This window comes from Athene cunicularia (assembly GCF_003259725.1).
Source record: "Athene cunicularia isolate RWA chromosome 8 unlocalized genomic scaffold, athCun1 chr8_part1, whole genome shotgun sequence".
In the NCBI taxonomy this organism is placed as follows: Eukaryota; Metazoa; Chordata; class Aves; order Strigiformes; family Strigidae; genus Athene; species Athene cunicularia.
In genome coordinates this window covers 18,605,449-18,631,461 of record NW_020799109.1, presented here as the reverse complement: position 1 = coordinate 18,631,461, position 26,013 = coordinate 18,605,449, and the positions used below count along the sequence as shown (strand labels likewise).

Sequence of the window (26,013 nt, the reverse complement as noted above, 5' to 3'; positions counted from 1 at the left end):
AAATGTAAATTTTTGCAAAAAAAAAATTAATGGCCTAAAGTGTGTTGAAATGGCTTGATACCAGTTGATAATAATGAAATTTAACCCATTTTAAAATGAGAAGTGTTTTTTTTTTTTTTTTTTTTTTTTCCCTTTTCTGTGTTTAGGAATGTTGAAGTGAAACACACTGACAATTTGGACACTTTTTCAAGTTGAGAAATTAATCAAAACCAAGCTTTTCCTGCAGAGGTTTCATTTTCAGCCAAGTAGGCCTCTTCTGATTAAAGAAGTTGCATAAAAATTCTTAATCATCTCTGAACAGGAGCACTGCTGTAGCTGTTGGGTGATTCATATCTATGTTAGAGTCAAGTTTCATAATAATCTATAGATGCTGTTGTAAGAATCTTTATATGAGTATCTTTGTCTGTCCAGCAACAGTCGTGCGTCCCCAGGGCAGTGTCCTCCCAGCTTTAGAGAGGCTGCCTTTGTAAATGGGCACCAAACCAATGACACGTGTGAGCCTTTTTCAAGCAGCAAGGGAGAGATGGCACGTTTACCATCCTGTGCTGAGAAAATGAGTGTTGCAGCAGTTCACCACAGTAGCTCTGTGTGTGGATGGGAGGGTGGGAGGTGAGGGGCAGCCCTCACTGGACGGTGCTGACCCTTCCTCTTCCCCTTGTGAGGCACAGAGAGCCAGTGTGAGGGGTGGGAGGCCCAGGGTTATCCTGCCATGGAAACTGACTGTTGGGTGGGATCTTTACAGGGGTGGACAGGGAGCAAGCAGGAGGATGAGCTCTGGCTGTTGGATTTAGTGAAGGGGTGAAGAGGAAAGGAATGGTCAGGCACTGGGATGGGAAGAATAGGAACGATTTAGAAGAAGGAAGCGACAGGAACAGAGCAGAGATATGAAATGGGGTGGGGTGTCTGTAACACTGATGGCTGTGATACCCAGTTGTGAATTTTTAGTAAAAGGCCTTCAGTAGCATTAGGTATAGAAAAAAATTCAATGGAGTATTATCTGTGAAATACTGAATTAAATATTTTTAAAAGCTTGTGGCTCTTAGAAATTGTACTTTGCTAGCTCTGAGGCTGTAAGAGCACATACTCTTGGGCTAACCTGCAGGGAACTTCCTTCCCCCATTTGTAAAGGAAATAAGGATGTGAAGATATGTATCTATGCTGTTGTGCTTCCCCCCACCCCACAACACACATGCTTCTTAGGATGTGAAGATATGTATCTATGCTGTTGTGCTTCCCCCCACCCCACAACACACATGCTTCTTAGTACTGGTGACTTTATCAGCTTTGCTACAGGCATCATCTCGCTTGTATTCAAGATTATCAGACAGAGATGAACAAGGAAAAAAAGAAATCCAGGTTTTGACTCAAACCCTTAAAATATAAATGATGTAACCCAGAATTCAGCATTACTCTTACACAGATCTTTACAGAAGATCAGCAGTCAAGTACCAAAACTGGAGGTCAGTGTTTCACCTTTGAATCACCAGACTAAAAAAAGAATGTTTCTTTCAGTGAAACCTGCACAACAGCATTATCTTAACAGTTGCATATTGGCAGAGAGCCTTCAAGGCAGCTAAATACATATTTGTAGCAACGCTTTTAAATTTTAACTTTCTTTTTAAGGTTATGACAAATTTTGAACCCTAGAGATAAGGTGACAGCATGCTGCGAAGTGTGAAGTATGCTTGACTGTTTAATTAAGAAACCAGCTAGCTGGTCTTACAGATTTTTTCAGCACAGAAATGACCCCTTCTACATGTCATTCTTTGCAGGACAGTATCATGAGGCCTTTTAGGTAACTCAAAATGTTACAGCCAAGCCAAATTATAAATATTTGGCACCTTCACCTTCAAGCATCCTGGACCAAATCTGGTCCCACATCAGCCCCGGCAGCAGCAGGAGGGATGGCCTGCAGATAGGTGCTACAACTGGAAGAGTTGTGGGTCCTGCTATAGCCTGTCCTTGAAGACCTGGACAAATCACTCCCCGGTGCTCAAACAGCCTTCTGTACCCTGCTTCTACCCTTGTGTAGCATAGGGACCTGCTACAGCAAACCAGCAGCTGTGGGCCCACTTGCTCATGACGGGAGCTTTGCTCCGCTCCTGTCCGGCTCTCCGGTGCGCTCTCAGCGAGCAACACATGGGGGCTCTGATGCAGAGAGGCTCAGTGGTGCACACAAACCACACGTTCCCAGCGAAGAGGCCTTGCTTACCCTAGCGTGTAACTCAGCTAGCACAGGAACACCCGCGCTGCTTGCTGGCAAACAAGGAGACCTATCTTGGTCCCATACCAAGGCTCCAGTTTAGCTCAAAGAGGGATAAAACTCATCTTAAAAAGAAAATATAAAGCGTTTTAATTAATCTCTTTTTTTCTGAGAGCAGTCTCTGCTTATACAGTAAATGAGCTTGAAAAATAAAAACATCAAATGGCATATGCATTCTTCAGAAACAGTGCCTGCACTGAGTTGAAAACATTTCAGATTCATTCTTTGGAAAGAATTTGTGTGATTTCTTCTGTTTTTCTTTAAGTGTGATTCTGTTTTTCTTCAGCACTGCTTGCTGCTTGGGGTGTGTGGTTTGACACTCAGCTTGTCAGTTTAGTATTTTGAGATTGTGAGCTTTTTGAAGAGGGCACATCTGTGGTTATAGAAGAAAAACAAGAAGCATCAGATGTTCAGTGTACAAAAAAGCAGAGCTTGGGAGGATCTTAGAAATGAATAGTTATCAGAGATGACATGTATTTGACATACAGCTGTTGAGGGCTAATGCAGTATCTGTAAAATAATTGACTTTCCAAGTTTTCAAATGCCCTCTGGAAAAATAAGCTTAGTAAGAAAGAAACACTTTAACTACATTTCTAATTGTTAAATTTTATAGTAAGCCAAGGATCTTAAGCATCAAAAATACTACTTTTTTTTTTTTCCTTAGTGACAGTCCACAGTTCAGAAAAAAAGAATGTATTCAAAACAGCTTTTTAGTGAAGGGCTTCTCTTCAAGAAGTGAGAGATTGTGATTCCTAAACAAGGTGTATAATCACCAAGACAACAGTTTGCTCTTATTTGCATCAACAGCAGCCAGAGATTTAAGCAGTAAAATAACTGCCCTTTTGAGAACAGAAGGGTGTGTTGGGACTGCAGCTTCATCCCCTATACTACTCCTTTAGACTACTTGAATAATGCAGCAAGAGCCTAGGAATAGTTAAGGCTGATGGACATTTAACCAGTCTTTGTTCAAGAAGTAATGTCAGACTGCAGAGGGGTGTAGGCTTAGGCAGGTTTCTGTGTAAAAGTGAACTGAATGTAAAACTTACTCAGAAATCAACAGCCAACGGGGTTTACAACAGTGACTTTGTAAAAATGCAGTGATTATTCTAGCTTAATCAGCTGCACTGTTATCAAAAGGTCTTAATATTCTCAAACTTAATTTTTAATCTTTCCCTCCTGTACTGATACAAATTCACCCTCTCTTTTCCGGCTATGCAGGTAATACACCAACACAACTTTGCTTGTGCTGTCTCCGTGAAGTATTTTTAACATATCACATGGTTGTTTCTGCTTCAAGACCGTCTTCAATCTGAAACACACAGGGGGTTTTGCACCAGAAGTGTGAGTATTCTGATGTTACCTTCTAACACAGAATTCCTAACTGATGTTTTAACATGTGAACTGCCAAAGTAACATACCTATACTTTGAACTACAGCCAGCCTTGCTGAAACAGTACTAGCCACAGATTTGTAGCCATTTATTCTATTTGTTAAATTAACAAATCTGAACTGTCTGCAAAAGGCTTTCTCCTGACTGTGGATAGTGCTTGCAATATCGAGATGTTTATGGAAAATCCTGCTCAGTGGCAAATCCTGATTAGGAAACGTTATCATTTTTTTGCATAGTAGGTGAGATAGACATGCCTAACATATGGTTGCTATAAAATACCTTAGATGAGTCAGATCTTAGCTGGCAGCTGTAAGCACTGTTGTTCTGGCTTCTTAGATAATACCTACAAATTACGATCTTTTTTGTTACTTAACTACTGTACTGTTAAACTATATTAACGTGATTTGTAGACACTCCCATTTGAGTAGAACAAAAAGGCAAGATTTATGATGTAAATCCTGATCTAAGTGTTTGCAGCTTATTAAAGCTGTATCCAAAGTCCTTCAAACTCTCTGTAGTGGTAACTAATTCTAACCAAATTGTAGGACTCTCCAGGAAGCTGCTGTTGTCCCACTGTGTGTTCACTTCAGTTACCCCATGAATTTAAGACACTAAAAAGTGCCAGGAATGGCACTGATTTGATGTGGCTTGCAATGATGCAGGACGTACCAGGATGCAGGACGTACCAGTCAGTAGCCCCACTGGCTTTGTTCTCTGATCTTTGCATGCAGCTCCTGCAGGTAATCACAGTGAAGACTTTGCCTTTAAAGTATAGGCTACATTAAACTATGGTGGCAGTGTCAGTGGCTCACAGATCTCACAAACACTGGTCAGAAAGCGGGTGGCCTTTGTTCCAGGTCTTTCCAGCACTGCCACTATGGTTAATGCTGCCCCATGTCATGCTGTACTGAGGATACTATTTTGAGGAGTGCCCAAAAATGCATCTCACCATATTGCCCATTTTCCAGGGCAAGAACAGTTTGAAAAGGCTTGAGCTTGTTTCTCACCTTTCTTCTTGCTAATTATTACTCTCTTTGGCTAGTCTTGTCTATGTTTTCAGAACTCCAGGTTGCCTTGCTCCTTGCTCTACAGCTACAAGAAACCAATGGGGAATGAATAACATTTATCACACATGTCCAGATCAGCCACTGAGGCAATGTATCCTTTCGCTTGCTTTTTGAAACCAGAGTGCTCACATGAGAACTACTTGAAGACATAGGTTTCCAGCTCTCTCCCCCGACCTCACCAAATCCTGTTCAGTACCACAAATACCACAGTTCAAATTCTATGGTGTCTTTCAGGCAGCTTGTCTCCCAAAGCACTGTGTGCAGTCTGTGCAGAGAAGTGGTTCTAAGATGAAGTCACAAAAAGAAAGCTCACAAGTCTCTAGCAATATTACTTTCTGGCTTTGCTAATGGAAGGCACACCCACTTCCTCTGACTCTAATCAGAGGACGACTGGCTGTCAGGTGGTAGAGATACACAGTTAAGAAACAGGTCTTTATAGGCACCTAGCCCTGCCTTTATATACCATCTGCTGCTTATGGAAACTTAAGACTTGCTAAAGAGAGGCTGATTCTGTGTTTTCAATATTTAATGCTCATTGGAAATGACAGTTCAGCATTACCTGCTATTCCAGTGAGAGCAAGCTAAACCCCACCCACAGCACTGGGTGTTCATAACCAATTGCAGAAATAAACAGTAAGTATGGAAAGCTCAGAGGCAGAACCAGAGTGTAACCTCCTGGATGTACTTTCAACACCCTGGCATTATTTTTTTTCCTGAAGACTGCCATTCACTTTAATTCTTTTGGTTTTAACTCTTACAGGTTAAGAAAAAATTCTGTAAAGTAGTAGCCATCAAAATAACTGAACAGTAGGATCAGATTGCTTAGAAACTTCCCACTCTGGAGGGGCAGGTCTCCATTCAGTTTTGTGCCACACTTTATTACTAAATTGCTCCAGGGAGAGCCAGTCTACTATGGTCAAAGTTCTCATCTGAGTTTTCTGCTTGCTTTCTGCCCTCAGGGAACCAGGACAGAGGCACTAACACTGCCCACTTCATACAACTGCACTAAGGTATGACTTGAAGAACCTGAATGTAGAGCAGCAATTCTCTCTGAATTAAATGGAGACAAGCAGGTAGCTAAGATTGGATGCCTAGATTTAGAAGGTGTAAATACTGCTTTCCTCTTCATTCTGATGACACATCCTTTTCTCTTCAGCAGTTTAAAAATCAGCTAAGACAATGTCCAGCTGAGCCATTCATTCATCCCCTCTTGCATTTTGTAGAGTTCAGATTCTCTCAAACTAGGGAGAGAAAGGTGGGACATGCAGGTTCAACACCAAGATTCATAGTACTGTTTTTTACCCCCAAAACTACAACAGATGACTCACTTTTAAAATACTCACTGGGACTGAAGGGGAAATACAGGTGAATCTTCTATGTATTGTGTGGACACAGCCTTTGAGGCCCCAGATGTATCTCATCTCACATATCTGTTATTTTTTGGTGCTTTGTACAAGCAGTTTAGACTGATAGTAGAAAGATCCTTTTGAGATGAGACTATGGCCTTTCTCCTGCTCAACAGTAACAAGTACATGTATACTTTCTGCATTTATTCACATGTGTTTTACTTGTGTCTAAGGGAGACGAAATCATTAAAGGTGAGTGAAGAACATCCCTTCAGGGCTTCTCCAGCATATTATAGAAATCTTTCTTCTTCGTGGAAGGAAAAAGGTTATTTGGTTCTCTTAGGGCAAGGAAAAGAATGAACGAGCTTACTACACAGTAGCCAAGGAGGAGATGCAAAAATCCTGGAAGTTCACTTTTCTGAGCTGCTAAGGCAGACAGTAAAAGCAGCTACAGTGAACCCTCATAAAGAGGTCTTTGGGCCTGTGACCTATTCACTCATTAAAAGATCATATATTTTCTACACAGTGAGTGCTGAAAACCAAGCCTAAAAATAACAAAAAAATCACACCACTAAACTGACAGGAAGTGTAAAAACTTTACAAATGAGAGACATTGAACCTGATGAAATACAGTCATATTCCCAGTATGATGTACATTTGTAATGTCTTCTAGGTGTACTCAGTACAGCAGCATTGTCATGGGGTAGTTGTAACCTTTATGCCCTGAGGTAAACGTACATGGAACAGAACAATGGCTTGCTCAGAATTTACAGTGAAGTACTAGCTAAAAAAACCAAACCAACAAAAAACTTCCAAAGTCAGAAGCAGATAGATATAAATACAAGGTTTATGTTTTTCTCAGAGTATCATACCTATTACTCAGTCTTCTATAAGCTTATCTTTTGGTGAGGTCATGTCCCTTCTTTGCATATGTATCAAGTAAAAAGTTTTCCATCATGGTACAAACCGAATGTACCTTTTATCCAGATTACATCATGCATTCTTATGAATTTGACATGAAACATGCTCTGATCACAATGGGTATTTTTTTCCTATTGCATACTTAGAAAAATTCATAGCTTTAACTCTGCATTAAAGGTTTTCCTCATCGTACATAGTTACTTTTACAACTTAATGCTGAACATAACTTCCCATTACAAGGTAAGTCAGGGAAAGTCAAGCATCACCTAAATAAACTCTACCGCACAATGAAGCTTCCAGGGAAAAGCTGCACAGGCTTGTGTTTGTTGGGGGCAATCAACATATTTATCCTGATTATCATGAAGGAACTACACAGCAATAAAATAATTAAGTGCAGAGTTCCCTTTTGGTGTCCCATTACAGAAACAAAACAAAAGAATAAACTCTGTTTTTTAAATGGAGTTGCTATGTAACAGCCCTGGTAAGTCTTGCTTCAGCCTCAACCAGTGCTGGCATTTGCTGCAGACTCAACACTGGCTGTTACAACTTCCTTGTCAAGTCTCTCAAAGGACAGTGTCCTATGAACTGAGAACTATGCAACAAACCACATTATGGAATCATTAAGAATTACTAGAGCATTAGTTTTAAAGTGCATTTTATAATCAGTTAGTGACAGTAGCAAGTCTAAACACAATCAGTCTGAACAACACAACTCTTCTAAATTAAATGACTACTGAAAGCCAAAAAATGAAGTTTTTAGTTAGTAAAATATGTTTTTAAAGTCCAGATTAGTAAAAATTAAGGCTGTTTAAAAATAACTTTTACACAGGTTCAAAGACCACCCCTTTCTTAGAAGTAGCAAGATAAACTGGCTCTAGATCAGACATCTTTATGTACTGTCAGCATCATTCTTAAAGATTACTGCTCCATGCATTGGGTCAACTAGAAAAATATCAACAGCAGTTTCTTAACACTCCAGGCTACTATGTACGGAGTTTTCCTCCCCGTCTCTTTTCCCAATTCCTGTAGACAAATTTTGGCTGAAAATTTCCAAAGCAAGAAAAAAACCAAACCAATCCAAATTCCTTTCTACTGCTTCTAAACAGTTTTCAGATGATCCATATTTTTAGTTGTCTTCATGCATACCTCAAACAACTGCTGTTACAACTAGCTTCTCCACAAGACTAAAAAATTCTTATTCACAGGACCAAAATGAGAAAGCAGTAGTGCAAGAGGTACAATTAATACTAAATTTAATTTTTCATTTAAAAAAAATGTTCCAACAATTGAAGATGTTCTTTTCTTCTCTGTGCCACTATTTCAGATAGTAGGAGATGTTAAGATGATCACTTTATTCTGTGGGGAACAAAGGAACGAGATCAGCAACGTTAATACACTAATTGCTTAAATACTATAAATGCTGTATTCATTGAATCAGTTGAATATAATCAGCATAAAGAGGTATTTTCTCTTAAATTTTTCAGCCTACCCAGAATGCAAACTGTAATCTCAGTGTTATGCAAACAATATATGGCTTTTAGCTCAGTTCTGTATCAGAAAGACTGAACACAACAATTTCATTTTAATAATAAAAAGCCCTACTGACACTTAGCCACTGTAGCCACACAGAAATTTTTTTATAAATTGTAGTAGAACTTAAGTAAAATTTCCTCCCAAAATTGCAGTAAACCAACTATATAGTCTCAAAAGATTGAAGTGATAAGTAAGCAGCTGGCATTTACTGTAAGTGACAAAATGATGACACTAATTTCCATACCATATGTATTTCTTTACTTTAAAATGTACTTACACATTTTCTACCCTGGCTGATATGATCTGTAGTTACTGTGCATACTTACAAAATGCTGAAAATTAAAACAGTTAGTTATCTGGCTTAGTTTTATGGCATGCAAATTAGCTTAAAATCGACTGACCATTCAAGCGGGCAGTCTTTTTTAAATATTCTTGTTAAACTTTCCAGATCTTCATTTTTGAAATGCAGTTCTTCCAGCAATGTAGTCAGGAACTGTGTGTGTATTGGGCTCATCTGAGTATTCTTGAAAAGTGGAGTAAATTGTGACAATCTGGCAAAAAAACCAAACCCAAACATATTTGATACAGAAAAGCAAATTTTCAACGTCAGATATAAAAAAGCAAAGCTTGTGAGTTCCAACAACTGTATTGAAGAAAGGCAGTTTATAACATCACACTTGATTCATTACAGTACATAAGACTGTATTACATACAATATGACCTGTACCAAAATACAAATTTTTATTAATGTAGTGAAACTTAATAATCTAATTAGAAAAAATAGGCTCATAGTTTGTATGCCTCTTATCAGTTGTATATTGATATTATATAATACAAACAAAATTCAGAACAAAGTGCAAAATGTTATATAATTACACATAAAAAAAGGAAGACAGCAGTCATTATTTTCTTCTTTACCAAAAAGCTCCTAAACATTCATACTGTAAAAGCTGTATAGTTCTTTGTATGAGTAAAATATGAAAGAGCTATAAAATTTTATCTTAAAAGTAACCAAGAATATTTTAACTACAAATTATTAACAGGGCTCCCTGACAGAAGTGGTACTTAATTGGTCAGTCACATTCTGTCAAACTTCATAAAGACATTCAAAAGGGTCACTTACTTGGATGATTCTCCCGTTCTGTATGCCATAAACACACAGTATGTCAAAATAGCAGACACATCTTGCTTTAAGCTGAGTTTTCTCCAAACACCTAGAAGCCTTTTGCATTACTATAACTATTACTTTCACTTGATGTACATGGGCACATGAAACATCAATTAAATTTTCAAACTGAGGAGCAATTTGAGGGAGTAATCACAGCAATTTGATTTCTTAGGTTTGACAGTCTGTACCGTAAAACAGTCTAAATTATACTTCTTATACACTGAACTTTAAAATAAAATAGGCTTTAAGAAAGCCAGACAAAACTAGAACAGAGCTAATTTAATCTTGCAAAGTTCTTAAAAGGGATACTAAGCTTCAGCTTTAAAGCTGACGCTATAGTGAAACTATTTTCTGTTTTGGTAACAAAATTAAGTGCTTGAAGTCTCAAAGTACATGCAGTCTTAGAGTGCTTCAGAAAAATAAAATAATCAAAACGGGGAGTGAGAGGGAGGAAATTATATTTCTCAATTCAGTTCATGAAGTTTAGCTTTAAAATTTAAACCATACTTGGCCTTTCAAAATTTGCTATTTAGCAACATTTTACAGACAATCTTCTATTTGGGCCTGGTTTTCTGAACTGCTGAGTAGATGGAGTTCATACAGTTTCCACTGATTTTAAAAATTACAATGAATGGAAGCTGAAAGTAGTTGCCATCTAGGAGAATAAAGTATATACATGAGAACAGACAATGGAAATAAATAGGGCACGTCCCCAGAGAGAGTGCTATTCATCATCTGAAATCATGGAAACTGCAAGGCACATGTTACTGTATATTGCATTTAGTTCCAGAATCAACAAGAACAGCGACAGAAAGCATAATCTTGAAAGAATCCAAACCCAAACAAGCGTAGTGCTGCTACTAACACGCGTTTCTCAGTTTGGAAGGAGCTATCGCCATGCAGATCATCTACATATGTAATATCTGTATGGAGATAAGGTGAAACGTACAGCTGTCAGTTTTCATTTGTGCTTTAATTTTATCTGAAAGTCCTTTCTTTTTCTCATATTTCTATTGCAAAATATTGCAAAGGTAGTAATAGCTGAATAGAATACTTGGGATCATATCCCAGAAACAGTTATTTCATCTTGGATACTGTATTTAGAGAAACAGTGCCACTGACACCATATAGGAAAGAGTTATTTTAGAATATGTTTGTTATTTTAGCATATGTACTTTCACTAAGAAACTCAAGTCTACAGCTTCCTAAAAACTTCCCAGCTCAGAAAGCCTTTAAGTGAGTAACAACTGAGATCAATCTCCCTGCAGTCACTGGTATTAAGACCATCTCCACTTCAAGAAAGCTGCATATAAAAGAAAATTCTTCTAAATTAAGCAAAAATGGTGATACAACACAAAGGATCTTACAAGACATAGTAAATAGAGTCCTTTAATATAAAAATAAATTTACAAAGCATTTTTATTATTAAATACATTTTTAATGAGTTAAATGGAAAACAATTTCTTTTTGGATTCCATTTCAGTATGCGCATTTAGCTAAATATTTCAACAATCAAACACTGACACTTGGTGAGAAAGACTTTAAGAGATGCTCAAAGTTAGGACATGGTGTGGAAACAGATTTATGCACAAACTCTGCTACATAAACCCTCCCACAAAAAGAGTATTCATAGTTGGATTTGTGATTTTTTGGACTGAGGCCACTAGGTTTTGTAATGTACATCATGACAGACAGGACTGAGTTGTTTCTTAGAGAAGTGTAGCAGTTACTATTTAAACTGGTAAAACAGAGTGCCTCTGCCCAGGGTTGGCAATCTGGAGGCTGATTTTTGCATTATCATGTTTTATTAGCAGGGAGGCAGAGGAAGTGCTGATAGAGGATCAGAGTGACCATTTCAGGGTGTTAGTCTGGAGACAAGGATAGTGGAAGAAAGACCTGGAGATGCGTTATTACTAGTCTTCAGTTTACCCTTCTCAGGATTATGTAGGTTATATATGAACAGAGACTGGTGGCACAAACAGTCATGACTTCCTGAGTGCTGGTGCCAGGTGGCTGTAACACTGCAAAACACTCTCTTGGCAATGTTGTAGATTTACATGCATTTTCACCTGAATTTTCTTCCTCCTGCCTTGGGCTTAAAAGCACATCAATAAGGACATTCTTTTTCAAAAAGAGCAGAAAACTTGTGTAGTGTTAAGTAATATTCTAAAATCTTTATACCTTAAAGCTCACATGCTAAGCAGTCTTTTTTTTTTTTTTTTTGAACTGCAGTTTGTAATATTACATAGTTTCATGAACTACAAACATGTCCTAACTATCAGCCCCTGTTTAAGACATTCTGTTTAAAGGGTAGTTATTACAGCTCATACTAAGAAAGAAAAAGGTATTGCTATTGTCATAGAAACTGCCGAGTTAAATATTGAGAAACAAAGTTTAAAAAAAAAGACCCAATGTTTTAGCTGTAGGTTAAACTTTTTCCTTACCTGAACTTTTAAAAAACTAGTTAAGCTACTAATTATTTGATAAGAAGGAGACTAAATCAAAAAGTAATTTCTAAGTTTCTAGCAATTAGTTAAAAATTGCATCTAGATGGGACATGTTAAACGTTTATGAATACATGTACAAACACTTTAATCTTGGAAATCTGTCCTTTTGGCATTTAAAGATGCTTTAACTAGTCATTTGAAAAGCAGTAGTTGTTATCAAGTACTTTTCTACTTTTAAGCGGTTGTTGGAACAGAAGCAGAAGCTTTTGTCTTCAAAAGGAGCGAGCACAAGTTGCTGTTTTCACTAGAATGGTAAGTTCTATGCTCTAAGTATCAATGTATATTTATTTGAGATACTGCACAACAGAGCACTAAGAGCTGTGCTCTCATCTTTGTATGAAATGCTAACTGAATTAAACCATAACTGTATGCAAATAAGCCCAAACTGTATTTGGAATCAATATCTTCAAGTCACTGAAAGCTGAAGAAACTATCATGACTAATACAATTTAATGATATATAGGATTTTGGTTCAAGGATCATGGAATTGCCTCAAAACTCTGTAGCATCTTCAAAAGATGCAGAATATAAACAGGAAATAGTATACTTTGGACCACAATAATAACAACTCACTACTGCAACAACCCAAAAAATATAAATTCTGATTTTCTGTTACTTCTTTCACATGTTGCAACATTTATGTGGAACAAAGTTTAATGAATAAAATAAAAAAAAAATAAGAAAAGCTAAAGGATTAAGTGATTTTAGAGCAATCACCTACAGAAACACACAAACGTAAATGTTACTGTCCAAAGTTATACACCCATGCTTCAAAGGCTTGCCTTCAGCACACCCGTTAAAAGGAAGTGTTCACGCTCAGTTCATGGAAAAGTAGTACAGTATATATCAGACTTCATGTAACAGTGCCGTTTCCTGCACACCCACTTACACCATATGGTAAACAGGTCTTTGTAAAGTTTAAAAAGTGTTAAAAATGTCAAACTATATCTGATTGATAAAATTTGTATTTGCTGGCTATTCGACATATGTTACATATTCAAGAAAAAAAAAAAAAAAGAAAGTGGAATTCATGGGAAGACCAAGCTATTATTATCAAGCTATTAAATGGCATCTGGCTATTGCAGAATGTTTACATAGTTTCAGTGCTTCAACTCAAGACTCAAACTTTCTATGAATTAGTTGCCTTACAAAAAATGTTTGACAAGTATATTTAGGAGTTTCACCTAAAATAAAATATTTTTAGAAGTCACTCACATTATATGAGGTAAATTTCATTAATTGATATGGTAGTGTGCACAAGTCATTCTTAGATCTATGCATACCTTAAACAAGATAGCTGAATACATTCAGAAAAGATTAGGGGGGGGGGCTATATTTTTATGTAGGTAAAAGAGCTAATTGGCAATTCCTATCTTAAAGTGTGAATAGCCTTTCCAAAAACATCCCTAACTGTACAGTACCATCCTCCCCTCAGATTATGGACCTCAAGAAAACCTTTCTGGAAGTTTTGTTTAAGATGTATTCTGTGATCCCTTCTGAAAAAAGTTAAATTTTCAAAGGTGTCACTCTATCAGTTAGTTACAGCTCTCTGAAATAGATGCCTGAAAACAGGGGTAAAAACACAACCACCTAGGAGTTGAGTTCATTTCCATTCCCCAAAATCGGTCACTTAAAAAGTACACAGCAAGTGTTGAGAATTTGAGTGTATATATTTACCTGATATCACACAAAACCCTTGTATACTCATGAAGAAATGCCATATGCTTATTCTCAAAAGAATAATAATAATAAGCTCCTCCTAGAAAAAGATAAGTAATGGCAGTCTTCCTAACTTTTTCTAATGGCAGAAACTTAAAAAAATAAAAGCCACTGATTGTGGCAGAAGCCATGGATCTGAACACGATTATTTCAGTCCCTTACTTTGTTCAGCATGCTTGGAACTTGAACAAGAACAGATTTATAAAGCAGAATAACGGAACAGGCAAGCACCACCTGCCCTTCCACAGAAAGCTTTGGAAAAAAGGATAGAAACATTTTTGCCAGTTACAGGCATTTGAGCCCCTTAAGACACTTAAGATAATCATCACAACACAGAATTTGATTTCTTTTTAATTTTCTCAATTTCTTTCTACCTTTGCCTATAAGAAAAGACATACTTTTTTAAGAGCATCACAACCAGGATAAGTGATAACTATTCTTCTATCAGAATGATGGAGTTGCACTAATGATCACAAAAGTTTCTTGAAGTCATTTCAGAACACAGAAACGAAGCACTGGCAACAACTGTAGGCAGCACTATTGTTTTTTTTCACCCCTTCCCCAAACAAAAACACAGATGCAGACTACTGCATGTGTGCTACAGGGAGGGTGCCAAGAAGTCTCTGATTGAGGTGCCATCAACAGACTATTGCTAAGGGTCCCTACCTGCAAGGAAGTCCAATGCATTTTTTGCTGTCTTTGGACAGTCACAAATGGGACTATAGCTATGACCAATCTAGTCCTCTCATCTCACAAGCATCTTAGCTGAAGGTCTAGTAACACCTTCTATGTACACTTAACAAAGAGTAAAAGTGCTTATAAGCCTCTAACAGCAGTTGGAGTGATTTGACATAGCTGTTAAAGGTTCATAGAGATCAATCAGCTGTTAGCACTACTCTAAAGCATATTTGCTCTGTTGCTATGACATAAAGTCATGTCACACTGTTAACAAGGACTGATTTAAGAGAAACAATGTTAAAAAAAAGTAATCTGTGGAGTGTCATTGATCATTACCTGCCTACTGCTTACACTAAAGTCTATTTGAATAGAAAAACCCTTTACACTAAAAGTCTTCCAGGATATTGCCAATCTTCAGACACAAATGAAAAATATTTTAGTGGAAACTCTACACTGAAGTGTGTTGCTGGGATTTGGCAAGAACTGGTTAGCGATCCAGTACTCTTTGTATGTGTGTGATCAAATGGCTCTGAAAGCAGAGCAGCTTATCAAAGGCTAAGTCTTTAATTCAGAAGCAGGGAATACCATCAATGTGTGAGCCACAGATAATGGAAATTAATTTGGAAGTCTGTCAAACTTCTATTCAAAACTCACACTTGCAAGACTATTAAGAGTTAATTCTGGATTTGGAAAAACAAAGTCATGAATGTAGGACAGCCCATCTTTATGAATAATTAATTGGTACTTAGAAGAATTAAGTTACAAGGCCATAAACCCACAAGATTTCCAACTTTCCCCTGCTCCACATATTTTTTTGTAAACATTTTGGACAGTATTACCTAAATATCAACTGCTTTTGAAATTTTCAGGGAGTATTAAGATGTCTTCTTCCCAGCTCGGTACCTACCATTTTGAGTTGAAATCATGAGGGAAATCATCTTTGATTGCTTCTACAAGGTATAAAGGATTGGAACAATACTGCATGGATCAAAACAAGCCTTAGGCAGCAATGTCAGCTGGCAAATGGTAGGAGAGGGATTGTTTTTCAAACTGACCCTGTGGAAGACTGGTGAAAAGGTGCTCCACTGAGGAGGCCAGAACAAGCCCTGCTGCACTGGACATACTGAGTGTACTGTACTACTTCTTGGACCACAGACAGATTACAGGGCAGTACCAAAGACGATGCCATTACCTAAACAGGAGCCCCTGAAGTTGTTTCAGTATTACAAGGTACTTTAATTTCATCAAGTCCAAGACTCCTTCAGCAGCTGTCTACTGTAAATTTCCTACTCCTTGCATTGCAAGTTGAAGAGATAGCACAAAACCTCATCCACAGATTTAAATAAACTTTTGAGCAGATTTATAAAACCTAAATATCAGTATGATACTGCAGGTCATTCTCAGTAATAGTTCTTAGCATTTAAATTAAAAATCCTCTTGAAATACACAAGTCATGTAAATGAATAAATGGGGACAGCCATGCTCTTATACTGTGTTTTACTGCATCAGCACACAAGCACTGCGGGGATTTTGTGGTGGTGGTGTTTTTTTTAAAAAATACTTCAAATATATTTGCACTGCTCCTGTGTTACAGATTTGATGGGCTTAACAATGCAATAAAAATGTTATTAATCAGAAGTTCTATTCTTTTAATATAAAAGTTTTACAGAATACAGTCTTAGATTCTATTTAAATTATGTTCCTATGAAGGAAGCCTTCAATGTAACTGATTAAACAAAAGTAATTGTTTTGTTTAAGACAAATGGCTAGACTGAGTCAATACAACAAGTGTTACAGATCAGCAATAAAACTCATTGAAATAGATGTGTATTGTAGCCTGTAGACCATCTGCCTGTACATATAACTGGAGTGTCGCCAATATATCAACCATTTAATAATAGTGCTTCAGTTGATGGGGTGAACTGAAACACTTGCTGCGTTTATCAGTTTCATGAACCCCTACCAAAAGGCACTCAGCCATTTTGACAGAGTAAGTCAAAGCATCACTGTAACTGAATGTTCTTCACACTATATTGACCACTTGCTTAATTTGAGGTAGAGTCCCTCACTTACTGGATACAGCACACTTGTCTAGGGACAGCAATTTTGTCAGTAAAGTATCTTAAATCACAGCAGGGATTTCCACAGACCTTAAAGCATAATGCATCCATCAATGCATCCATCAAGCAAAAGTCAGTGTTAGAGAGAAAGTTGATCTAAAGCACAACATGAGTGTAGTTGTAAGGGAGCTTAAAAAAATTATAACCTTTGGTATAATTAAGTGGTTACACAATCATACTCAGAAATTAGAAAACATTACAGCCTTGACTTATGTAATTTAACTGTTAAGATCACAGTTTCGGTTAAAAAAAACACCACTTGCTTCTTATAACTTTAGTTTGAGCATGATTTTAAAAGCTCAACATTTAGAAAAAACCCTTAAAAGCAAAAGACTGTCTCTAGAGTGAACATTTTCCATTAGAACACATTAATATTTGACAGACAATCTTGAACTGGAAGGATCTAACTTACAAACAAGATGCAGAAGTATTTAAATATAACTCTGGAATTAAGTCTTCTTTCAAATTAAAGCATACTAGTGCCAAAAAAAGAGTAATTATCAGTATCATTTGCAGCTCTGAAATTAAAGCAAACTCTAATTTGGGGCTCTTTGTTAGCATATCCTATCAGTCAAAGAGGACAGTCAGTATTCAGGGGCTGTTTTCTTCAATCTTCCCAAATTTATTCCTATATTCTATTTTCTTAATGAAAGATAAAACACTCCAAAGCCCACAGTCTTGAATGATAACAACTGAGAGAAATAAACAGGCAATTTTCTTACTGAGGAAAAAAAGCTACCTCTTGTCTAATTTTAAATATAGCCTGAAAATCCTATTCTCATCATAAAGACAAGAATTTTGTAGCTTGTGCTACAAAGCTTGTGTAGAAGTGCAACTTATGTTTTATTTACTATTTAACTTCCTTTCATTACTGTGTACTGACTTGTCCACAAAATCCAGCACAGGCACTTTAATCCTCTGATGGCAACAGAAACTAAATTATTCATAGTTTAAAATTTTTGTCCACTACATTTAAATCAATGCTACAAACATTGATTCAAAATCAACAACTGGAATTCCTACATAATCCAAGTATATGGCAAAAGTTAAGGCTCATTCACTAGTTAACTTTGTTAATTGTTTCCATTACCGTCATTTTTTCCTATCCAGCTTCTACAAGTCTGTTGAAGAAAAATGTTCTTTTTGATACGTTTTATGTATATACTTACACAAACTATGTATTTTTCTTCTTTTAAAGTTCACCTTCCACACACACATTTCATAAAGTCAGTGTCCAGACATAAGTCTACTCCCATTTCCTTTTAATGGGGTCAAAATTTCACTTGTGGTGCAGCTGGATGGATACAACAGTAAAAGGAAAGCATACCTACAGTAACAAGGCTTTATCTAACCTTTTGATAAAAGTGCTTACTAACAACTGAAAGAGAGACAAAGGATTTGCTTGGTCTTTCTTTCTTTGTCTTTCCCCCAGTCAGTTATTTGTATCCAGATAGGCAACTGGCAATTCAGAAAGCAATCTGAGCACACCTAAAGCCGTACCAGCCCGAACACCACTGCTTTCTAGGACGGTGCTCAGGGAGCTGGGTCAGGCCCTTGGGACCAGGCTGCACAGCAGAGTTCCCTCGCATCATATCATGCTCTCCTCACATAGGCTTTGGAGGACGAGCGAACATTTGCAAAACACTTTGCTGGTTCCACTCTAATGTAGCATTTTTTTGTTTTTTCCATTAGGCTGCATACGGGAATTTTTCGAAAGGCACTCCAATGTTTTAACTGTACTATGCAGGGGAGACGTGTTGAGGGAACAGGCTTATAGCTACCTTATCAGGTACAGAAACTTTATTTAAAACGGATTTAATAAAATGCAAATATTCTGGATCTTTGTAATTTTTTTTAACCTAATGAACAGACTATTTGCATGAAAAACAGGATGTATTGTTTATGCCACTTTTTTCCTCTCTCCTGAAAGTTAAGGATCACTCCATCAGCTGCCAGCTGTTATTTACAACAGCCAGCTGTGTAACTTCAAAGATCCTGAAGTGAAAAGATTTTATAATGTTGCACTGACACAAGAAGATATAGAAAAGGAAAAAACTCACTATTAACTTCTGTAAGGTAGATGAACTTTGACTTTTAATGAAGGACAAGTAAAACACCTTATATATAAAAAAAATTCTATTCACATCATTAAGTCAGTAATTAATTTTACAGGGAAAGTAAAAGTCTAATGCAAAGGAACACCCAAAAAAAGTCTGAAAATATATAATGTGTTCAAAGAAACTACGGTGAGACATTTCATCAAATGGTGTAACAATTTAGTATAGACATTTAGTGGTATTTCTGTCAGTTCTGTACATTATATACTGAAGACAACATGCCTTAGAATGTACATTGTATATACAAATAACTGAAAAAACTGAAATTAAAAATGCTCAAAAAATAAACATCTGAAACCCTCAGTTCATGTAACAAACTATTTTACCACAACAGAATTATGTAAAACAATTCTTCTCAGAAAGTAACTAGAAAATGGCATTTCTCACTATTCCATATTTCAGCTCCCTATAAGTGACCAGTAGCACATACATGAGAGCAACAATTCCCATTCAGCTGAGAGAAAATTTACAAGTCTATTGCTTTGTGCAATTATTTTAACCATTGCAATGCAAGCATCAACACTGTTTCTTCTCACACAGTATCACTCCTGTAATGTTCCTTTTGAGCAAGTTTCCTGACCTTATATATGCACATATAAAATAAAGAAAGTTCCCTTGGCAATTGTCCAGGAAAGGAACTACACATTTCAGAACATTCAGCAGGTGGAAAATGACATCACATGCTCTGCAAGCATTTGCTAGCATTATGTTGAACCTGTAATACAAAGCAGTTGGCTTCGTTAAATATTTGGGGATCGCTGTTTTTAACCCAGGCTGAGCCTGTCTAATGAGAAAGAAGGCAGCCAACACTCTGGAAATACTTTGATGTTGCAATGCCAGTGACAAAAATTCAGGGACCCACGACTCCTTTAAAGCTATAGTAAAAATATGTAATGGTTCTATTTGCTTCCTGTTATATTTCCAAAACTTACTTACTTTAAAATGACTACTAATACCACCATCAACACAAATACCATATAAGTCTGGCAAAAAACAATTACTTGGGCAATCATATGCAAATCAGAGTTTGCAGGTATCTTTAACAGTGGATTAGAAAAACCTCTACAAGAGGTTTCTACATAAGGCAACTACGGAAGCATCAAAACCAGCTCAACAACATCTACGGTTTCTTATCCAGAGTATTCTTCATACAAAGTTTTGCTGGATTAGAGACTATGTTCACCATCTTGTATTAATAGATACAACTGCAGGATGATTTTTTTAAAACCAAATGGAGTATGGGACCCACCTCTACACTACCATATTCCAAAATATCACTACAATATTAGTCACAGATATGAAACATCAGATCTTCTATAATACTGAGTGCCATTTAAAGCACTTACATTCATACAGGGATCTTTTCCAAAAGGTTTCTATTTAGTTTACTTATCTGCATAAAGCCAAGGCAAAAAAAAAAGTTCACAATATAAACCCAGAAGAAATCACTATCAGCTGTTTCTCTCTAACAAATCTAAGTTTCTTAGGTACACATTTCAAGGACAGGCCTTGTTTAAAAAGCTCCATTTATTTGAAGTCTGTTTCCTGCTAACCAGCTGACAGATCAAAGGTACTTCTCAGTCCTACGATTCTAGCATTTGTTCCCATTTTTTCCTCTTTTTCAACTTAGTCAAAATAGTAAATTTAATAAATTTATTTTAAAATTGATCCTTTCATCCTTTTCAGTCTCCTATTCCTTATTTTTTATATTCCACAAAGTTTTCCTGTGACACCTCTCAAATACTGGAATCTATGCCATTGAAGTCTTTGGGTTACTTGGCTACATAAAATTGAGCACAGGTATAAGTCTCTGTAACATTAAAAACTGCTAAGATGTAAGCTTTTGAGAGCTTGAACCTTTTAAGTAGTTTGTAAAATATACACTGTTGTATAAAATTATTGTGCCCATACAGCGAGACAATTTAATATCTAAAAGATGTCTTTATATACAAGCCTGGTATATTTCATGAACTAAACATTCTTTCCTATACATCTACTTTTGCAATTGCTGGACTTTCTTGCTGCCACATACTGGTAATCTATTCCCATCAACTCAGTATCTCAGTGATATGCAAAAAAAAAATAAAATCAAGAAAGAATAAATAAATTTTACTGTCTTACAGTTAAAACAGCTACAATGCAATATGCTTAGGTAAATCATTTGTCAATACTTGACTTTATAAAATGTACCCACCTGTACTCAGTTACTATGGAAACAATGATCATAAAATTGATCATAGTTTAGTTTCTCAACTTTCTAACACTGGAACTCGATTATCTGCCTTTCAGCCCAATATACAGATCAAACACCTGGAATAATGCAGCTGAGTAAAGAGACATGCTAGGAATAGACTTGATTCCACTGTGTTCAAATTTTTTTTTCTTCAGACCTTAAACATATGGACCTCAGTATTCTTCTGCTTGCCTTTCCCAGTTTTGAAAACAAATGCCAGTGCAGTTTTGGACCTCTCAAAATGAGATTCTAAAAAATCCCCCAAAGTTAAGGATTCTTAAACACTTTTTCCCAGACATGCCAGCTCACAGTAGGTTTAAAAACAAAACCCAAAAACCTCACAACCCTCTTCCTGTTTAACTGTTTTATTTCCAGATCTATCACTGACTTGATGATCTCCAATAAATCACTTTTCTACACCTAATCTCAATTTTACCATCTCTATGACAGAATACCATCTCTATGACAGAACACCACTGTTAAGATTGAATTGTGAGAGTACACTGACCTAAGCATATACCTAAAAATAGCAGAATGTCTGGTGAGGTTTGAAACAGGAAGGGCCACGTGAATCTCAACTATTCTTTATCTTTTTTAAAAACTGATGCCTCATCTCAGAAATACCGAGTTTTATGATGAACAAGTTAGATCTCTTCAGTGCCTTCTTAAAATGTTCATATGGATAGAGGGTGGAAGAGGTAGAGCGATATATGCATTTCTGTCACACAGGATATGTGTGGTGTACATCCAAATGAAATGAAACATACTGAGATCCCAAGCCTCTAAACAGTCAAACATCTGTACAGTTTTTGCACCAACAGTTTTGAACCTAATAGTATGTAATTATACATACACACTTCGCAGTTTCGAGACTAAGCTCCCATATACTGGATAGCTATGCTTGCTACCAGTCAATTACAGGACAGTTTTACTTTTGGGAAGGAATGGGAAGAGAACATGTACTGTTACGGACTTGACTGCTTTGGTTTCTTTGTATTATGCCATGCAAAGTTGTATGAAAATATAGTTATGTTTATAAATACAACATTCCAGTTAACTGATGGTTGCCAGCTTACCCCAATTTTTTATTTTAATTATACACCGCATCAGGAGAGCCACCTGCACCCTGATGCTAAATCCACTATCTTGGATTGTCTGCAAATTCTGAGAGCTTCATCATAGCCCATTACCTAGAGATACACTTCATACATCATCATCTTGTCAGTAACATTTCCTCCCTCCCTTCCATCCCTTCCTTCCTTCCCCAAAGAGACTGTATTTTCTGTTTTCATAAATATGTAAAGAACATATTTCAGAAAATACTGCACATTTTTTGCCTTCACTGTTAACATCCCTCATCAGGATCAGAATTTAACTGCCAGACTAGAGGACACGACTGGGTGTCAAAATTTTTTACATCTCAAGAAGTAAAAAACTAATGAGAAGAAATACAAGCTTCCTTTGCACTCAATTCCAAAACTATTGGGAAATGAAAACAAGTCTGCAGTTCATCAGTGTACTGCCCACCAGCAATTATAAGATAAAAAAAGTAATTTGCCTTCTTTCTGAATTAATTAGTTGTAATCTCCTCTCCCCTCCAAATTTTTCATGCCTCTGAATAATTTTTAGTTTATCCCTATTATATACTTCATAGCAGAAATACTGTCTGCCATGTCAGGTCTGGCACTTTCAACAGCAATACAGCACAGAAAACTAATCTCTGGAATGAAGTATTGTCTTTCTAGACAGCCTGTCTTACTGTCTAGCATTATATATATGGAATGTTTTACATTCCATAATGTGCATCAAGCACCACAAGGAGAGGAATGATGAGATCTTCAAAGATACTGCTCTTTCACAGATTTTCCATAATCAAAGTTTTTCTGTTATAGTGGTTCCAGAAAAGTTAAGGAACAATACTTCTACTTTGGAAACAATTTACTGCAGTGCCAAAGAAAAATAGAACATGAGACTTAGCCTAGTAGAGGCACCAATATGACACTGCACAGAACCAATCAAATAAATCCAGAACCCATGCTAAAAATTCTGCTGGTACATAATACCTGGGGATCACATGCTAGGAAGCCATAGTAACCTTTCCAATGATATGTACCTCTACATTTGTTTTTTGTTTGTTTAGAAACAAGCCAAATCAACACTGATTTTCATCTTATGATGAAGTTTCCTTTAAGTCAAAAACACTGCCTGTGTGTCATGTCCCCATTAATGTAGGCTGTTCATTAGAAGGCTTACTGAGGTAATGTTAAAACTCTGAAAAAAAAAAAATACAAGTGTATGTCAAAGTCATGTTTTTCTTTTAACAGATGGGTAATGTTTCATGATAATGTTTGCATTGAATGTATTAAGATTAATTATTAATAAGGAAACAAGTATATTTTCATAGGGTTACAGCTTCAGGATTCAGTTGCAAAATTAACAGTTCCGCTTGCTCTGTGGATGAAATTAAAAGACATTTAGCTTAAAACTTAGTTTAGGGCAGCTGTTAACAGTGTGGATTACTCACATCTTACTTGCAGCTTTAGTTCAGAACTGTCTATATTACTGTGTAACTGTACAACTTATTCTGTGCTACAACATGACTTCCAATAAACAAAGCTGTAGGCAGCAATTATGGAAGGAGGAAAAACATGACATTACAAAAGAAATCTTTTAAATATATACCTTTTCAAGAATCTTAAATTTAAAACTGTTCTCTCACTAATAGGGCTGGGCAATTTTTCCATCTGCTTGATCAGCACATAGTTGTGGCATAGAGTTCAATAGGACACGAACTCCACTGACCAAGTTAGCTCTCCAAAGAGTCAACATGATAAAGCAGACTTCTGAAATCTAGCATGCTATCTTTCAGAAGACTGAAACAGAAGTTGCAACAAAAATCTCTTTTACTCACACAAAAGACAAAAATGAAGTGGCAGAGAAAAGTACTTTCCCTACTATCATATTCTTAATTCATAAGTACCCTTGCGATATAAAGTTCCCAAGTGAGCAAAGTAGAAGATCAGAAATTATGTTCAACATAAATATTTCCAGAGTCTAACAAAAAGACTAGGCAGAACACCACCACCATGAAGGACAATTTGTTACTGGTGATGCACTTTGCATGCCAGCTCTGCACAGTTGGGCATGACTTCAGTCTCAACGGCCACACATACAGCTGCTGGAACATGTAGATTTCTGTGGCTTGGAGAGATTTCCAAGAGACTTGGCAGACAGCCATGACCCTGCTCTTTCCTTGCACTGGGCAGCAAAACTGGCAGGTGCAGAGAGGACAACTTTCTGAGACAATTCCCCTAACTCCACACAACAGAAGTCCAAGAGACAGCACGTGCTAAGGCTCCATCCACTCCTGCTGACAAGGTCAAGGGTCAGAACTGTAAAGGGGAACTAATTATCCTGGACTCACCTCAGAGAGTTTGTGCTGGGCAAGCCTGAAAGTTAGGCAGCACATCCAAAACCCCCATTAGAAGGCTATCCATGAGAAATACTAGAATGGAAAAAGACTGCAGCTGCCCGTGCTGCAATGAAATCCACAGCGTCACTTTTGTGTGTACAAGCACTACAGCAACACAGTGGCATTTTTCTGGATAAGGAGAAACACCTTTGAAACCGCTAAAAGTTTCTTCTTCGATTTTCTCCCTTTTGAATGACGATGATATTTAATTAATTAATTTTCAAGTTGGCACTGATTAATGTTCCAATTGCCAACACTGCAAATCCCTCAAAATACTGTTCTATATAAGTTTCCTAAGTAATACTGGAATATGCTAGGAGGAAGTAAAGTAATACTGATCTCCTCCACAGTATGCCAAACCAGCAGATTTGAGTTTGTTTAGAAAGTGCTGATAAGTAAGAACTGCTTAACAGAAAACCCATTTCAGTTCAGACTCACCAAATGACAACCCAAAATTATTAAGAGTGAAAAAGGGAAGAATATACTTTTAAATTTAACGTGTTAAGACAAACTTGCTTTTTCTCTGTTTCACGCAATAATATAACACTACAGATAGAGACCAAGAGCAGAGACAATAGTATGACCACATTGAAACTCTTTTATAAAAAGAAAGACTTTCTGGATTTTTGGTCCTGCAAACTCTGTTTCAAAAGGGGAAATAACTGTATTTCGAGCTTAATGATGAATTATTTTTCTCAGTTGAAACCTGGAACCAATCTTCTATCATCAGACTTGCTAAATAAAAGATCATCCAGCTGACTTGTATGTGGTTTCTGGAGGAAAAAGAGTCACTCTGCAAGTCTGATTCATATCCAGTATGTATTTGTACATTAGATTTGTACATTTCAGACATTCAGACATTTTCAGATAAGAACAGAGTAGCAATATCACAAACACATGAATTCCTCTTAAAATAGTTTTGAAGTGTCAGTGTTAAGCAATAGATGTGCTCTCGTGTGCAAAGAAGTAAAAACGCTTACTTGAACCCAAGATTCTCCAGTTCCTGAACTGTTATCTCCAAGAGAGTAAACCTCCAGAGTACATCTCCACATGACACATTTATCTAAAGTGGCTGCACACATATAATGATGGCTTTTGTTTAGTGATCATGGTCATTTTGAGTTTGTTTAAATACTGCAGCCGAATGCTTATAAACTAATCCCAGAACATTTTGAAATGCTTCAAAGCTTTTAGTGGGGAAACCTCTTGCACAGGCTTTGTAGATGAAGCTGACCACAGTTCACTGGAACCAGCCAGCTTAGATAAGTAAGATGAAAGCAGACATTTCCTGAAAATATCTTGAAAGCTTTCCATTAGACTGTATCAGGGGTATACACTAAAAACAGCAAGCGCCCATGCTTGTATAGCAACCAATCTTTCCACTGCTTTCTCCATTCTTTCTTGAACTACTGTATTTGTATCTCTTTATCTGCATCATTTGACGTCTTGCAAAGTTCTTCAGGGGAAATAGATGCAACA

The 26,013-nt window shown here is 36.8% G+C and overlaps 1 protein-coding gene across 1 annotated transcript in view; it reads right to left on the bottom strand.

Annotated features, from left to right (window-relative positions):
• Positions 1-8,350: 8,350 nt before the first annotated feature.
• Positions 8,351-26,013, bottom strand: part of RPAP2 (RNA polymerase II associated protein 2) — a 39,584-nt gene continuing 21,921 nt past the window's right edge. Inside the window, exon 12 of the mRNA XM_026853928.1 lies at positions 8,351-9,071. Coding sequence (XP_026709729.1) covers positions 8,888-9,071 — 184 coding nt within the window. The 3' untranslated portion in view covers positions 8,351-8,887. The remainder of the gene's footprint in view (positions 9,072-26,013) is intronic.